Raw genomic sequence first — 16,604 nt, forward strand, 5'->3', positions numbered from 1 at the left:
TGGCCAGGCATTGCTGTGTGAGACTGGGCATGTTGCAGTGTCCTGGTTGTCTGATACTTGCCTGTATGTGTGACATAGGCCATGTACGTGTGTGTGTGTGCAGGGACATCATGTCATGCATGTGAGACCAGTAATGTGTGAAGCACACAGTTGGTGTATGTGTTTAAATGCTACATGGGGAGCCCTATGCGGAATGGACACATGAGAGCATGCCAGTCTCTGTTCCTGGACATGGGTGGGGTTGAGGGATGGGTGATGATGCCATGTACATGTATGGTTTCAATGTCTGTGTGTCTGACCTGTGTGTCTGTGACTTGTGAATGCCATGGATGCATGACACATGTCTGTGTCAATGTTCAGATCCACTGATGCAGCCTAGTTATCCTTGCATCCACTGTGTCTGGGGTGTACGAGTCCAGATGGATGAAAGTACGGTGAAGTGTGTGAATGTGATAGGCATGACCCATGATCCATGTGAGTTCAAAAACAACATTGTATGTTTCAAGAGTCCCTTGGACATGTTTGCTTATCTCCATAGCATGTGCCATGCCTGTTACTGCATGTGTTTTGCCTGCACTGACCCATGTGTTGTGGCTGGACATGATGGAAGTGATCTTTGACAGTGTCACTCATCTGCTATTGCTTCTTGTCTAGGGGAACATTGTACATTACCCTGATGCTTGTGTTCTATGTCTCCCTCTACACAGCGCAAAGTGAAGAAGAGGGCGGAGACGGCGCTGTGGAGCAAATCGGCGGGGATGCCCCCTCGGCTGCAGCGGAAGGGGTGGGTGAGCCCCCACAGGGGCTTGCAACGGCGGAAGACGGTGTGGAGCCATCCAGGTTGGTGGTTTCCACAGAGGAGGAGGAGGCCGCTACTGAGCCGCACATGGGGCCTGGTGGGGGCATCCCTGCTGGTGCAAGTGGTGCAGTCCAGGGGCAGGGGCAGGAGGCAGCACAGGTCGCCGTGGAGGTGCCTGTGCATGTCACTGTCCCTGACACTGTGACTGCACCACCATGCACCAGCAGGGATGCCCCATCCCAGGCCCGTCCGCAGGTAGGGGGGATGTCCATGTCATCTCACTCCCCTCCACCTGCGGCCGAGGGGACCCCTGGCCGTATGGAGAAGGTCCTGATTGGTGTCACATTGCGCACGGGTTTCATTCGTGATGAGGTGCGTGCTTCCTGGGGGGAGCACGCACGTCATCACGAAGAGCACCGTGCCAACGTGGCCCAGTTGGGAGCGGTCGTGGTCGGGGGTCTCGTACATGTGTCGGGCACTTTGGCGACTCTCTCCTCCTCTGTAGAGGCTATGCACCAGTCGTTCTCCATGCCGTCTTCCAGCCCAGATGCCACCAGGGCCCCCTGTGGACCTGCCCCGACCAATGCAGCCAACTCGGTGGGGATCCCATCCCTGCCACAGTCGGGAGTCGGAGGTCCAGCAGGGGTGGACACACCAGCAACTGGACCCCAGCAGATGGAGGATGTGACGGCATCATCGGGCAGGGCACGTGCACGACAGTGTCAGTGGATTCCATCAGCCTGGATGCCGTCGTGCTGGCACAGGCAGTTGCGTCGGAGGCAGCGGCAGGCTCGACGTGGGAGGCATCATGGCTCGGGGCCATCAACATCAGGGGTGCAGGCATCGGCCGGAGGGCAGGAGAACCCTGGGATGGGAGTGGCTTCTGTGTGGGAGCAGTTGGGCCAGCAGATAGGTGCGGAGCAGCAGCGGGCAGAGGAGGAACGGCTCACAATGGTCAGGGCGGAGAACTCCATGCGGAGGGCGCTGAGGCGGGCTGAGTGCCTCGAGGGTCTTCGCAGGGAGTTGGAGCTGGACACTGCTTTATCCCTGTGAGACCTCGTGCCCAGGGAACATGCCCGCCCCCAAGCCATTGAACAGGAGTTCGATGATGCCCTGGCCCATGACAATATCCATTGAGCCGTTGGACTAGCCCGCTGCCCTTGTAAAGTTATGTAGTTAGTGTTAGGTTTCCTTTGCTTTTTTCTTGATTTTGGACCTTTTGGACAATGACCAACATTTTTGTATATAGTTTTTTTATTACGTAGTATTTTTAGATTGTTTATCTGTATATAGTTGACTGTTGGATCATGTTTTTTTTTTTATTTACCCATGGAGCAATGGTTTTTGGTTTTGTTTTTCCCTTGGATGTACTTTTTTGAACTGTGACTTTCGACACCTTTCTTTGGATTATGATTTGTGGTTTTTCATTATTTTACGGACATGCTGCTTTTATGTTTTTAATTCCCATTGTCGTTTGTTTATTTTTAATCCCATTTATGTTGCTTTTAATACATTTTTTTCATCAAACTTCAATGTGTAGTATCATATCATTGGTTTCATGCATGTCATGATATGGGTTTTGAGATTCACTTACACCCATTGTGTGTATGTGAGGGACATGTGTTCATTCACATACTTGCCATTGGGGTTGTATCATGTAATTGGCAATTCTGAGTGGGTGGATGCAATACTTGGGTGGGTGTTTGGCATGTGGAGGCTGCCCATAAGGGCCAGGGATCTAGATTGTGATGACGTGTTGGCTGGGGGACATGTGTCAGGGCCTGCTGGCAAGTGCCCCACAATGCTGGGGGGTGGGGTTGCAGGGGGACATGAGTGGGACATGAGTGGGGGCCTGCTGGCAGGTGCCTCGCAATGCTGGGGGGTGGGAGTGCAGGGGGACATGATTGGGACATGAGTGGGGGCCTGCTGGCAGGTGCCTCGCAATGCTGGGGGATGGGAGGGCAGGGGGACATGATTGGGACATGAGTGGGGGCCTGCTGGCAGGTGCCTCTCAATGCTGGGGGGTGGGGGTGCAGAGGGACATGAGTGGGACATGAGTGGGGGCCTGCTGGCAGGTGCCTCGCAATGCTGGGGTGTGGGGTTGCAGGGTGCATGAGTGGGACATGAGTGGGGGCCTGCTGGCAGGTGCCTCGCAATGCTGGGGGGTGGGAGTGCAGGGGGACATTATTGGGACATGAGTGGGGGCCTGCTCACAGGTGCCTCGCAATGCTGGGGGGTGGGGGTGCAGGGGGACATGAGTGGGGGCCTGCTGGCAGGTGCCTCGCAATGCTGGGGGGTGGGGGTGTAAGGGGACATGAGTTGGTGTTCAGTAGTGCAAGGAGACATGTGCCTTTGCTGGGGGGCATGGCCATGTTGGGTGGGATGCCTGCGGGACATGACCAGGGATGCAGGGTAGTCCCCTGTGGTGTGGGCTGCCTGCAGGGGCCGTGGAGGGTGTACAGGGAACACCTGGGAGGACCCACACTTCCAAATCACGTCTGGGACTCCCCGGCACCCCAGTAATACACGTACCCAGCTGAAATCACGTGTGAAACTTCCCGCGCACCCCAGTAATACATGTACCCCACTCGCACAGGGCCAATTGCGTGTGGAACTTCCCGTGCACTCCAGTAATACACGTACCCCGCTCGCACAGGGCGAATCGCGTGTGGGACTCCCCGGCACCCCAGTAATACACGTACCCAGCTGATATCGCGTGTGAAACTTCCCGCGCACCCCAGTAATACATGTACCCAGCTGAAATTGCGTGTGAAACTTCCCACGCACCCCAGTAATACACGTACCCCGCTCGCACAGGGCCAATCGCATGTGGAACTTCCCACGCACCCCAGTAATGCACGTACCCCGCTCGCACATGGCCAATCGCGTGTGGGACTCCCCGGCACGCTAGTAATACACGCACCCAGCTGAAATCGCATGTGAAACTTCCCGCACACCCCAGTAATACACGTACCCAGCTGAAATCGCGTGTGAAACTTCCCGCGCACCCCAGTAATACACTTACCCCGCTCGCACAGGGCCAATCACGTGTGGAACTTCCCACGCACCCCAGTAATACACGTACCCCGCTCGCACAGGGCCAATTGCGTGTGAAACTTCCCGCGCACCCCAGTAATACACGTACCCAGCTGAAATTGCGTGTGAAACTTCCCGCGTACCCCAGTAATACACGTACCCAGCTGAAATCGCGTGTAAAACTTCCCGCTCACCCCAGAAATACACGTACCCAGCTGAAATCGCATATGAAACTTCCCACGCACCCCAGTAATACACGTACCCAGCTGAAATCGCATGTGAAACTTCCCGCGCACCCCAGTAATACACGTACCCAGCTGAAATCGCGTGTGAAACTTCCCGTGCACCCCAGTAATACACGTACCCCGCTCGCACAGGGCCAATCGCGTGTGAAACTTCCGCGCACCCCAGTAATACACGTACCCCGCTCGCACAGGGCCAATCGCGTGTGAAACTTCCCACGCACCCCAGTAATACACGTACCCAGCTGAAATCACATGAGAAACTTCCCGCGCACCCCAGTGATACACGTACCTCGCTTGCCCTGCTGGTACAGGGTTAGCGCAGCCCTTTGCGCTCGATTATGGATTTTGATGGCTTTTCCCTGCGCAAGGGGCGTTCTTGGGGGCGTAACTAGCGCTGCTGCAGGGTCGCTGCGCCACTGTGCGCCACGGCTGGTTTTGGTGGCTGGAATCCATGAATACGATGTGCGCGGAAATGTATTTTAGCGCACGCGGCTGGCGCAGGGATTCGCACGCGCACACTGTGCGCCAGCCGCGTGCGCCACTTGTGCGCTGAATTCTATGAATTACCCCCTAAGTCTGGACCGGCGGCTTTGAATTCTTCAAAGACCGAATGGCCGTTTTTATATCTTCAGCAGATATTTGCATTTCCCATGAAGGAAGGTTTTGTTCAACGCAACCTTCCTCTTCGTATTGTGGGTTGCTGAAAATTTTTGCAAAATGAAGTTCCCATTGCGCTGAATCAATCCCGTTTGTTACGATGGACTGATATTTTGAGTTTCCAGTGTTGTGGATTGCCCATATTTCACGTGTGTTCTTCTGGACTATCTGTTTCATTAGTAACTCTGCCTTGTCTTGTTCTATTATGAATTTCTGAGATTTTAGCCAATTTCGATACAGTTGGCGACGTTTAGGGATTGCAATTTTCATGGAGGTTGTATCGTTGGCGATCATATGCCTCTTCTTCAGGTTCCTCACATCCCGTCGCATTGCTTTTTTGGCTTGCATCAGTATCATTGATGATAGATGTTTATGTTTTTGACCCATAATAGAGTTTGACGCTCGTACAGTTACAAAATCGGAAAACAAGGGAACGTGCTCAACCGATGATTCTTCGTCATTAGTGAAATTTTGATTGATTTTTTGTATTTTTGATCTATCGATCCTAAAACGATTTCCGCCAGCATTCACTAAAACAGGAAGGTCATGGGATCTAGTTTCTGTTGATCATTCCACTGTACATGTGAGCCGCATAAGATTGTGGTCACTATTTGGCATAGGTACAATTGATAATGACAATTCTTTTTCAATTAGATTTTGTGAAACCCAAAAGTAGTGAATGATTGAATGAGCCTTGTTGTTCAACCATGTTTGTCTGGGTGGTTGATCTCCTGACACATGTCCATTGACCATTTGACAGTTCCGAATATAAAGCGCCTGACTCCACTTGTGCCCACGACAGACTATTTCGTTGGTCAGAGCTAACTTATATATCTGGTTAGCATGATCGTATTTAAACCATGTACAGTTTAAATCACCAGCGCAAATGATTGAAAGATTATTGTAGTTCAGTATGGCTTTATCAATGATATAAATCATTGAATCAAGGAAGGATTTTGTGTTGATTTTATTCGGGTTCCAATACCCATTTAAGATAAACAAGTGCTTCCTTGTCCCTGTATTTTGGTTGTTTGATTGCATTAAGGCTCCTTGCACAAACGGGTTGGGAGTAAATGAGTCTATAAACTGCCACCATGTGTTTATCCTGATCATCATCAGTAGGCCAGAGGAAGGACGACCCTTTGCATTTTTAATTGCTGGATTTAATAAGATCACAAATCCATCTCTGACCGGGGGCACGCTTAACCATGTCTCTTGTAGGCAGATGACAAATACCTTTCCCAATTCCACGTCAAATTGATTGAATAAATGGGTGAACCCTCTGGTATTCCAAGAAAGAAATTCTCACAAACATTCATTTGCGATGGCTGGTGGCTAATGCCGGTTTATTTTCCGTTTTGCATGTTGTGTTTTGCGGTCTGATTCAAACGCGGTCTTTGAGAATCCACATTATGCAGGTTCCGGCGTAAATCAAAACATCTTTGTTCCGCTTTGTTGAGAGCGACGTGCTCTGGACTGGACTTTGACATGGCGGAGCCAGAACTAGATGGTTCAAGTGAAATGTGGAATCCAAAGCTCAGTAGTTCATCTGCAGCATTCAAGATGGTGTTACGAACTTGAGCTGACGAGATATGCAATAGAACTTGGTTGCAGCATCGTTCAGTTGCATACTCCACAATTCGTATGTCATCAGACGTGATTGTTCGAAGTGAAGGAATGCAGGTAAGTAGTTTCATCACATTGCTGCGATTCAAGTTCAAGTCGTCATCGTCCTGATGGAGATTTTGCAATCTCAGTTTACAAGTCGCAATATTATTTCCAGATCCCAATGATGTAGAGGCCCGTGATATGTAATGTGCTGGCTTGTTTTTTTGAGAGCTGGTGTGTTTTGGATTCAGTCGTGATGGCATCTTTTCCTTATTTTCCTCAGACGTCCCTGGCCTATGATCAGGCTTCTTGTTCCTGTTTGACTCAGAGGTTAAAATCGATTGACGTTGAGCTTGAGGGGCTTCCTAAGCCATACCAGAATTAGATGCAGGTTGTTCATTCGCTATGTCATCGGAATATGTGGAAAGATCACAGATGTCGATCGTAGATCTGGGAGAATTGCTTGTGATACTTTCCAAATCAGAGTCAACTCTTTGACGCTTACTAGGAGGAACTGTATTTGAGCCATGGTCCTTTGTTGGATTTTCTCCATCCTTTATGATGTTCGGGGCGTTCAGATTAGACGTCTCGACCCGGTCAAATAGACCTGAATTTTGTGGTTTCTGAGACCGTGTTCCTTTCCTGATTGCCTGCCCTCCTTTTCCATGTCTTGTTTGAACCAATGGTCATTTTGAAACACTGTCAACCTTCTTTAACGTTTCCTCTAATGATTTAGCTGGTCCTTGGAAAATTCCAAAGGACGCCGTAGACATCGTAGATGTGTCTTTTACAGGTTGTTCGTTCATTGGTTGACACGTTGATTGAACTGGACCTAGGTCATTACAAGGTATATCAGAGTTTATTTCACTTACAAAGGAACCTAGACCAGAATGAGAAGTTGTTTTAGAAATCGCCTTGGATGTTAATTTTATTTCAGGTCTATTTATAGACCGTTCTTGTGAATTATTTGGGTCCTGAGTCGTGGGTTCAACAGTGAGGGTTGAAGTTACATCAGATCTTCCCTCGCACAATAAGACAGTGGGTCGAGATTCGGTTTTATAATTCGTCACAGCAGACGAATGTCGCATCCACTTCACTGCCTCAAGTAAGCAGTTAGATAAAGAATCGTTTTGACAATGATGGCGTGCGGTAAGATCGCTTAGGCGTTCTTGCCACCGCAATGTTCATTCAGCTTCCTGCGTCAGCTGAGCTTGTAAGAAGTTTGTGGCTGAGTCAAAACTGTCCATCTTTTCTTTTAATGAAATTATAAGTGAGGTCTGATCCTTATGAGCCTCATGAAGGGACTAATACATCTTCAAGAATGGCAAGAGAGCTGCAGATGAAGCACCCAATACATTATTGTATATCTGCATAGCAGCGGCTGATGAGAGACTGGGTTTCGACTCAACACCGAGCTTATCTGCTGAATTTGAGTGAATGCTGTTTACTGATTCTGACTGGGGATCAGATGTTAATAGTGAATCCCCAGTTGCATTTATTGAAGCGACTTTTGATGAGGGTAATTGAATTGAACGCGTTCCCCTGATTCTCGGTATACACACTGGAGGTGTCTTGTGATGTTGAATGCAAGATTTATGTGACAAGTGGCTTGTTTCCTGGGTTACTCCATCATTGGAGGCACAGTTGTTGCCTGTTGGTTGACCGGTCAAAATGAGATTTCCCGTTAAGACGTCCCTCTGCACCCCACAAGATGATTCTGAAATTTCATTTCTGGATTTGAGGTTGCGATGAAGTGAGTCAATTTGAGGTCTTTGATCTACACGAATGGATACTGAACTGCTCGTTTGTTTCATAACGTTGTCTTTCTCAGAAAAATGGGGCCGTGGATATGTGAATATAGCACATGTCAGTGATTCTGTAATTGTTTTTGTTTTAATTCTCGACGTGGCACTACTCTTAGTTCTATGTTATCAGAAACCATATGTTTCTTGGTGTTTATATTGGCTACTGATGAACTGCCAGCCAGGATAGTGTCGTCGTTGTCAGCGATGAAAGTTGCAAGTACTGATGAGGCCTTCGGCAATGTTACGGCCGAGTCATTCAGTGATACATTATCCTCCTCATCTTGCGAAGCTTCCATTAACTCTGCATCTGTTAGATCGAATGCAGCGAAAAACTCATCACCCATTTCTGATTGGTTTTGATTAGATGGGACTGGTCTCACAGCACTCCGTTCAAAGGGTTGTAAATCAAGTAGAGATAATAATGGTCTTTGTCGAGGACTGGCGGGGTGAACAGCCTCATTATCCAAGTCTGCCGTTGCAGCTGTGGCCTCAACTTCGCTCTCAGACTTCGCTCTCAGAGGCGAATTTGGACACACAAGGATCGGCAGGATTATTTACCTGACTCTGCCGCACCTCATCGATAACGAGATCGTCGGCAGACATTGCATCAATACTTCGGTCAACGTGATCATACAGCGACGGACAGTTTAAGGTGTCAGCCTTATCAAGTGGAATGGTAAAACTCATTGAGCCTGCATTTTCGGCCCGATTCTCAAGTATGGATGTTTCTGCACTGGCTTCAGGTACATTAGTAGATAAACCTTCAAAAGTTTTGTTTGTTATTACAGTGGGCGTACCGTCTGTGTGCAATTTGTCACAATCAATGGAGGTCAAGTGTGTGCAAGACTCCAAATGTTTCTTTGGCGCACGTTCACGTGACGCAGTGCTTACCTTCAAAGTCTCGAGTGACGAGTCCGCTTTAAGAGCAGTCCAGGGATTCTGCATCCTATGTTGCTGGATGGTCTTTCGTCGGGTTACTGGGCCGTCCTGGCCTCCCATGCCTGATTGAGCCGTCATGACAGTCACAACAATCTGCTGTAGTCAACTTGAGTAAGCCACCTACAGCCACACAACAGTTGTCGCCCTTTACCCCTGACGGGCTTAACGCCGCAAGGGTGACTGTGGCCGGCTTTCACAGCAGAAAAAAGTCACGTGATTCAGCATGTGACTGCCAATAGGCTCTGCCCTCTCCTGGGAGCGAGCACAAGGCAGCAAGAGTCTCGAAGACTCGCAGTGCTGAGCTGGATTCAGTGAACACTCACACACATTCCTTCCTGCAGCGTAAGTACAAATGAACAGAATGTCCTCGCCACTCGGGCGACTGTGGCCGGCTTTTACAGCAGAAAAAAGTCACGTGATTCAGCACGTGACTGCCAATAGGCTCCGGCCCCCTCCTGGGAGCAAGCACAAGGCAGCAAGAGTCTCGGAGACTCGCAGTGCTGAGCTGGATTCAGTGAACACTCACACACATTCCTTCCTGCAGCGTAAGTACAAATGAACAGAACGTCCTCAAAGCAGTAGCTTTGAAAAGTATTCTGAAGTATTCCTAAGTATTTTTGGTGCACTTGCACCGGTAGCCACACAAACAGATGCATATATGAGGTACATCTCTCTTGCATATCCACATAGTCAATGTGCAAGTTTCGGAAGACCTTCCGGTCGCACCAATGTTCCCTAACAACTCTCAATGTGTGACCTGACAAATATTTCTGACATATCATGTAGTTATTTACAATCTCCACAACACTCTCATGCAAATTTGGCACAACCAGTCTTCACTTATCCTCGCAGCCACATGCTCTTTCGATACATGGGCAGGGTAGTGAAGCTGTTCCAATGCCACCTGCAATCATTTCTTTGGCATGGCCACTTTTCCTGTGCTGTCATGCTGCCATACCAAATCATTTGGAGATAAAGAGTATCCTCGCTTCTTTCACATCGTTTTTCCCCCATCCGATGCCTCTCCCTGCAACTCTACTATCTGTATGATTGGGGCTGCTGTAACATTTTCTGGTAATGCATCTTTTTCTTTGCTCACTTTTAATACTGCTATAAGGGGTATTTTGTCCTTTTCGCCAGAGAACAGCACATGTGTTCTGTCGTTGTCACGATCTGTGGGTCAAGGGCATGCATGCAACATCGGCCTCATATAGCCATGGGGTGTATGCATCAAGGCGTGACACCAGGAAAACTCCTGGAAAGGGCACTTGGACTTTGTCCGGGCGCCGGTGGATGCAGGCTCATTACAGTAAGAATGGGCCTGAGGAATTTTACAGCATTCAACATGAAGGGCATAGAGCCACAGCCTCTATTCCATGCAGTTAGTCATACAGACTAATGTTTGGGTGTAGCCAAGACTCCAAGGCGTGGCAGGCTATATAAGCCACCCCCCCCACTCCAACACGCGCTTTGCGTTTATCTATTCAACAGAGTAACACTCACTGCTGCCTGCGCCTGGAAAAAGAAGAGGAAAAGAGAATTTATCTCTCGTGCTACCCGCTCCTGCATTGCAACGCAACTCACCTGAACACCTCGCATCCAGAAATCTCTCGTCTTCAGGGACATCCGTTGCAGTGGATTTTCGTACCTCTGAAGTCTACGGCCTCGTGGGTACGGCCCGATTCCGCCCAACATCTGCACCTGTAAGGAAGGAAAGAAAACACAGTGAGTGCATCGGAATCAAGCCAATATTCACGGTAATCTTATGGACTCAGAAAACATACTTACATACTTACCTCCTTGTTTCTGGAGTTCCACTAAGTCGTTGTGCATACCAGCCACACCAGAGCCGACACGCCGCTTCCAAGGTTGCGCACTTGAATCACCCGGACCCTGCAAATAAAGGGAAGGACATTAAAACTCGAACAGCAACCACAGTGGTCTAGAACTAGATTACAAATAAAGGACACGTAAGGAAAGGACACATAAGGAAAGGACTTACCTTGGTGCTTGAACATTGGGGCGCAAACAAGCACATAAGGCGCCAGCAAAAAGGAAAACACGTAGCAAGTCAAAACCACATGCGCCGCCACAGCAGACCAGGCTGTACTCCATAAACAGTCAATCACACAAACCAGTGAAGCAACTCGGCTCGTACAGAAGCAACTGCGCCCCTGCTGGGAACAAGCAGGATGGAGAGCTTGCCTGCTAAATACATAAGGTGAGCAGGAGATATACTTACCCAAAACCGGAATCTAAAGAGCCCAAGGCTACAATTGGGTGGGAATTCATTTAGACATCTAAACATATCTGAAATTCTCCATCACAGGAGCAGTACTGTCAGGAAGAGGAAGAGTGGAATTCAGAAGGGCGGAGAAGGACCAGACACTTCCTACAAAGCAGACGCCCCTGTAGAGACCAGATGAGTGTAACAGAATGCAAAGCCCCATCAGAACCTCTGCCTGGGCAACATGGAGACTTCAGACACCGACCAGTTAACCCAAATGTTGGGGGAGTTACGAGCGGAGGTGCACACTGCCCGCAGGAGACCAATGTTCTTAGAAGGGAGCTCATAGTGAACAAAGACTGCACAGATGAACTGGCTAGGCAGCTGCTCCAGACCCAAGCCACCAAGCCCCGTGCCTGGAAGTGTTTCATCGGCCGCTCCATCAACAGTCACCACGGTACAAGTCCTGCCTGGAGCTGTACCTTTGGCCCCACCTAAGCTTATTTCTAGGTGATCCAAAGAAATATGCCATATTCATGAATCAGTGTCGTTTGCACTTCCTCTATAAGCCCAGATCCTTCCCAAATGACCAGTCAAGGGATGTATTCATACTGTCATACTTGGGAGGTAGTGCAGCAGATTGGTCTATTCCATTGGTTAACTGGTATGATCCCTTGTGAGACTTCGGGGGATTCCAACAAGAACTTGAGAAACGGTTTGCACGGCATACTCACTGTCAAGCCTTGGACAATGAGCTTCTGTCTCTATGGCAAGGCAGTCAAGTCCTGTTGACGTACATCACCACCTTCAATAGGCTAGTAGCTGAAACCGGCTGGCCAGAAGAGAAGAGGACCACGTTGTTCCATCGAGGTCTGCGAGGAGAGCTAAAAGACGTCCTAGCCCAAATAGTAAGCTCCCCCGTGGCATGCACAGAATTTATAGATCTGGCAGTGCAGCTGGACCATAGACTACATGACCAAAAGACTGACCGGGCCCGATCGGAAAGTCGTACGGTGTACATACACCCACGATAAACTCCATCTCGACAACAAGAGAATCATCCCGAACCTATGCAAATCAGGGGGTACAGAGCCCGCTTACCAAGGCGGAAAGGGACAAGAGGAGACAGCAGCAGCTGTGTTTATATTGCAGAAAGCCTGGTCACTATCTCCAAGAACACCCTGTATAACCGCCTAGAAAGATAGTCGGAGCCATAGAAAAAGAGGACGTTGAACCGAACTCGAAAAACTGCCAGGCCTGTGCAAAATGACCAAAATCTCCACATGTAAAACACTGTCCACCAAACCGTGGTTCCATGCCCCTACAACCCATCCCCCATCCTTGTGTGTAATATCCTCTTACTGCTTGATAGGATCCCATGTAACCGTTAACTCCACCTGTCTGCACAACCCCTGGCTGTTGCGCACATTTACAAATGCAGGTTGTTGCTGCATCTGCACTGTTCCACACTGCTGATTGGGTGGTATCTGAGTGTACCCTCCTAGTTGCATTTCCATTGCCACTACTGGAAACCCCCACCTGCTGCCCGGGTGGAATGATAACTGGCCCTGTGAGTATTGCTCACTCCATGTTTAATTTAGCCAGTCTCTTTTGAACTAACTTGTTTTCAAATGTTTGCATTGACAGCTGTCTCCTTATCCTTCTCTTGATTTCTTTTGCAATAGTGTAGTGCCCACAATCTTCTTTAAAGATGTTGGCACATCTGCGTGGAGCCCCCTCACTAAGACATGATAAAACAAAGGTATTTTGTCATCCCATGACTGTTTATTTCCCTGAATCCACATTTCTTGTATGGATCGAATACATTCCATGGGTTCCTCATCAGGCTTCATTGTACAAGCCAAGATAGAACTTGTGTCTGATGTATCTGCATACAGCTCCTTTAGAGCCTTCCAAACATGTGCTCGACAGTTATTAAAGAGTGCTCCATCATGTACATTAGAGGTTAATTTTACCCTAGCTTATCTGCCCTGTTGCCATATTTTGTCACTTCTCTCCCGAACCAAAACTGCCAGTAAACCTTTCATATCTCTTATAGCCAATGGTATTCCTGCAGTCTCTTTTTCAAAAACATAAATCCACTTGCTCACCCCCTCCATTAATGAAGACAGGCTCTACACCAAATTGTCCCTATCCATTGTCTGCCATGGTAGGTAGTGAACTTCACCCCTCACTTTCTGTAAAAGGGACATCCGTCTGCGAGCTCTACGTTTTGCCACTTTGTGGTCTTATTGCTACTGCTATTCTAATTTTCTACGCAGAAGCCTATTTCCCCAATCATCCAATGTCTCCTCTTTGTCCTCCTCTTCTCTCTCAGTTCGTCACCTTCCCTGGCTCACATCTGTCAAATTGCATGTCCCTAACTTGTCATCCCCATGATCGCTGTCACCACTGTCCTCCGAATCTGAAGCAGTGTGCACACCTTCTATCATGTCCGAGTCCTGTACCCAGCTGTGAATTCTAAATTGTATGTAAACCCTGCAGTCCACCCCTGTTCGTCAGCTGCCTTTCCTTGTTCTTTTCCTTTTTTCTTTATCTCCTACTCCATGGTTTCCTTGGCTTCCTTGAACACAGAATCAAGTTGTTTCTGGGTGCTCTTTTAAATCTCCATTAAATATTTCTGCCTTCCTTTCTCATCCTTACTACTGGCACTCGCTTCACACTCATCTTTCCTTGTATGTGCTCCTTCATTAGTTTGAGAGACTCACTTCAGATTCATATATCATGCAGCTATTTTAGTAATGGGTAGATCAAATATGAAGGTGGTGGGGCACTACCATGCTCCCCCTCCTCTTTCACCTTCTCTGTCTCTTTCTCCTTTTCTTCATCTAACTTCCAAAGTTCTGCCTCTTTTTAAGCTTTGGACTTTTGTGGGTAACCGACAAATATGAACACATACCGTCAATAATATTTTTGTTGAACGTTCCCTCTCCAGGCCATTCTTGTAACATTTGCCCACTTTGTCATGCACCCACTCAAAATGGTACTTTGATATTTTGTCACGATATTGGGGCAGTTTCCTACACATGTGTTTAAGTGGTGTGTCACCCATTAGGACATCATTATTGGACCTTAATTTTTTATTGTTGCAATATTCTTTCCTTCCTTATTCCTCTTCTCTTTTATAAATAAAACCTTTAAACTCTAAAACCCTTATTCAATCAATCCTACTCACTCAATTTTATACTTACTGCTTACTCATCACCATATTTTCATTCACTCTGGCCTTCTCCACAGGATCCCCCCTTTTATAACTTACACTCCACACTTGCATACACTGGCCTTTTCCACAGGCCTGTCTTGTTAGGTTATATTAGGACACAAATGGTCTTGTCCACAGGCCTAACACCTTAAAATATGCCCTACGTTAAAAGAACAGTTACTGCTCCCTTCACTCGACTGCACGTTTAGCTCACGCGATGCTGCTCTGTACAATTTTACATGTTGTTTTGGCTCTGGCCCTTCCATCATCTGCATAGCCATATTAAACAAATATTATGAAGCAACTACCCCAATTGCCGGCACTATACGCAATTCTTGTCAAACAAGGTCTGGCACTTACTACTGTATGGGAGTGAGGGGCCCCCAGCCTCACTACAAAGCTTGGACCACGTGCCTCCGGTTGTGGGTTGGCCCCTTGCCCTTGTGTAAAGTTAACCACGGTTGACCGCTACATAGATGGGACTACTGTGTAGGACACGGGGAATCCATCTTTTGTGCCCCCTTTCGACTCCATCTTGGGTAAACAGGCCTCACTGCGATAGTACAGCAATGTTCAGCTCCCCTTCCACCGCAGCAGCCAAGGACAGAGACACACACACAAGGCGCGCAGGCAGCTGGCTGGCCCCCACCCTTGCACTCCCCCTGCGAAGGAAAGCTCTGCGCTCCCATTCTCACGCTGAAGCCAGAGAAAGTTGCAACAACAAAGTTGCAACAACCAATATGATACAGTTTTCTTCCTCTGAGATCACTGTTAGCATGAGAACCAGCATGTGAACCAGGATGCACTTTCTGCTCGTTCGTCCCCATAAACGTGCAAGCCACCCACCCCCATTTAGAGCAATTTATTACCATCCTGACCCTGCGCTCCCTGTAAGGTATTTCTTTCAAGTGCCAGACCCTCGCCTGTGCTGCGAAACCCACCCAACACACCCACTACTAACCTTAAGCATTTTTACCACAATATATGTTTTTACTTATACTAATAGGTCCAAAGCTTAGGAGATATGTGAAACACAGCTTGATTCTTTTTACACAAGTCTACACAAGCCACACATAGTAATTATTGTCAGTACAATTGGGTCATTTGTGGTTTTAATTGGAGGCCTTGGCCTTTATTGTGCAGTTTAAAACTGAACGCATATGTAAACATGACCAGGTTCAGTAAAAGTAAACACTAGGTCTGTTTTACTTGGCCCATTTATATATGAATAGGAATTCACAGCGGGATGTTACGAATAGACGGACTGCAGCCCACATAATATATAAACAAACAGTGGGATATTACGAATAGACGGCCTGCAGCCCACATTATATTTAAATAAACAGCAGATCAGTCTACAGAAAACTCTATAAAGTAAATATCATTACTAAATATAATGGAATCTAACAAAAAAGAGTCGCACAAACCAAGGCAGCCATTGTCCATTCCTTGATTTTCTTTATTTCAGGGATTTAACCCATGACTTGTGTGAAAAAACTTAATATGAAATCTGAATCAACAACATTAGGTAAGGAGTTAAATAAAACAATGCATTATACTCACCAACTAGGAATGTTTGAACATAGTAGAATGGGATTGTAATCATTAACCATGTGACTTATATTTTTCTTCTTTTATTATTTTTTATTTTTTATTATTTCAATCTCTTTTATATATATATTTTTCTCAGTTTCTGTCCATTTATTATACATTTCTCTCAACCATCCCTAACACTCCTACCCTTTCCCCCTCCCCAAAAATGGCCATTTGAATGCATGCACTTATCGAATGAATATGTGAATTTCATATTGTACTCTCATACAACTACATTTTGTTTATCATATTATTGCTTTTGAAAATGGATTGCACAATTTGCAAATGTAACATGATCAGCCCTGATTTGTGAAAGACGTGAACGTCGAAACACATGTTATCACAAAGGGCACCATAAGAAACATTAAATATGTTTAAATAAAGGGCAATTTCTCACAAACTACGAAGAAGAAGGGTCATTTGTCCTTTTTTTCTCGAAGCACAAGGGCGCATGACTATAATTTAAAGTAAC

At 47.3% G+C, this 16,604-nt stretch overlaps 1 protein-coding gene across 1 annotated transcript in view; it reads left to right on the top strand.

The window, feature by feature from the left end:
- The first annotated feature begins 11,511 nt into the window (after positions 1 to 11,511).
- LOC138480534 (uncharacterized) overlaps positions 11,512 to 16,604 on the top strand; it is a 1,133,492-nt gene continuing 1,128,399 nt past the window's right edge. The window contains exon 1 of the mRNA XM_069612286.1: positions 11,512 to 11,773. Coding sequence (XP_069468387.1) covers positions 11,512 to 11,773 — 262 coding nt within the window. The remainder of the gene's footprint in view (positions 11,774 to 16,604) is intronic.

The sequence above is a fragment of the Ambystoma mexicanum genome, chromosome 5p (assembly GCF_040938575.1).
Source record: "Ambystoma mexicanum isolate Mex_15411 chromosome 5p, UKY_AmexF1_1, whole genome shotgun sequence".
In the NCBI taxonomy this organism is placed as follows: Eukaryota; Metazoa; Chordata; class Amphibia; order Caudata; family Ambystomatidae; genus Ambystoma; species Ambystoma mexicanum.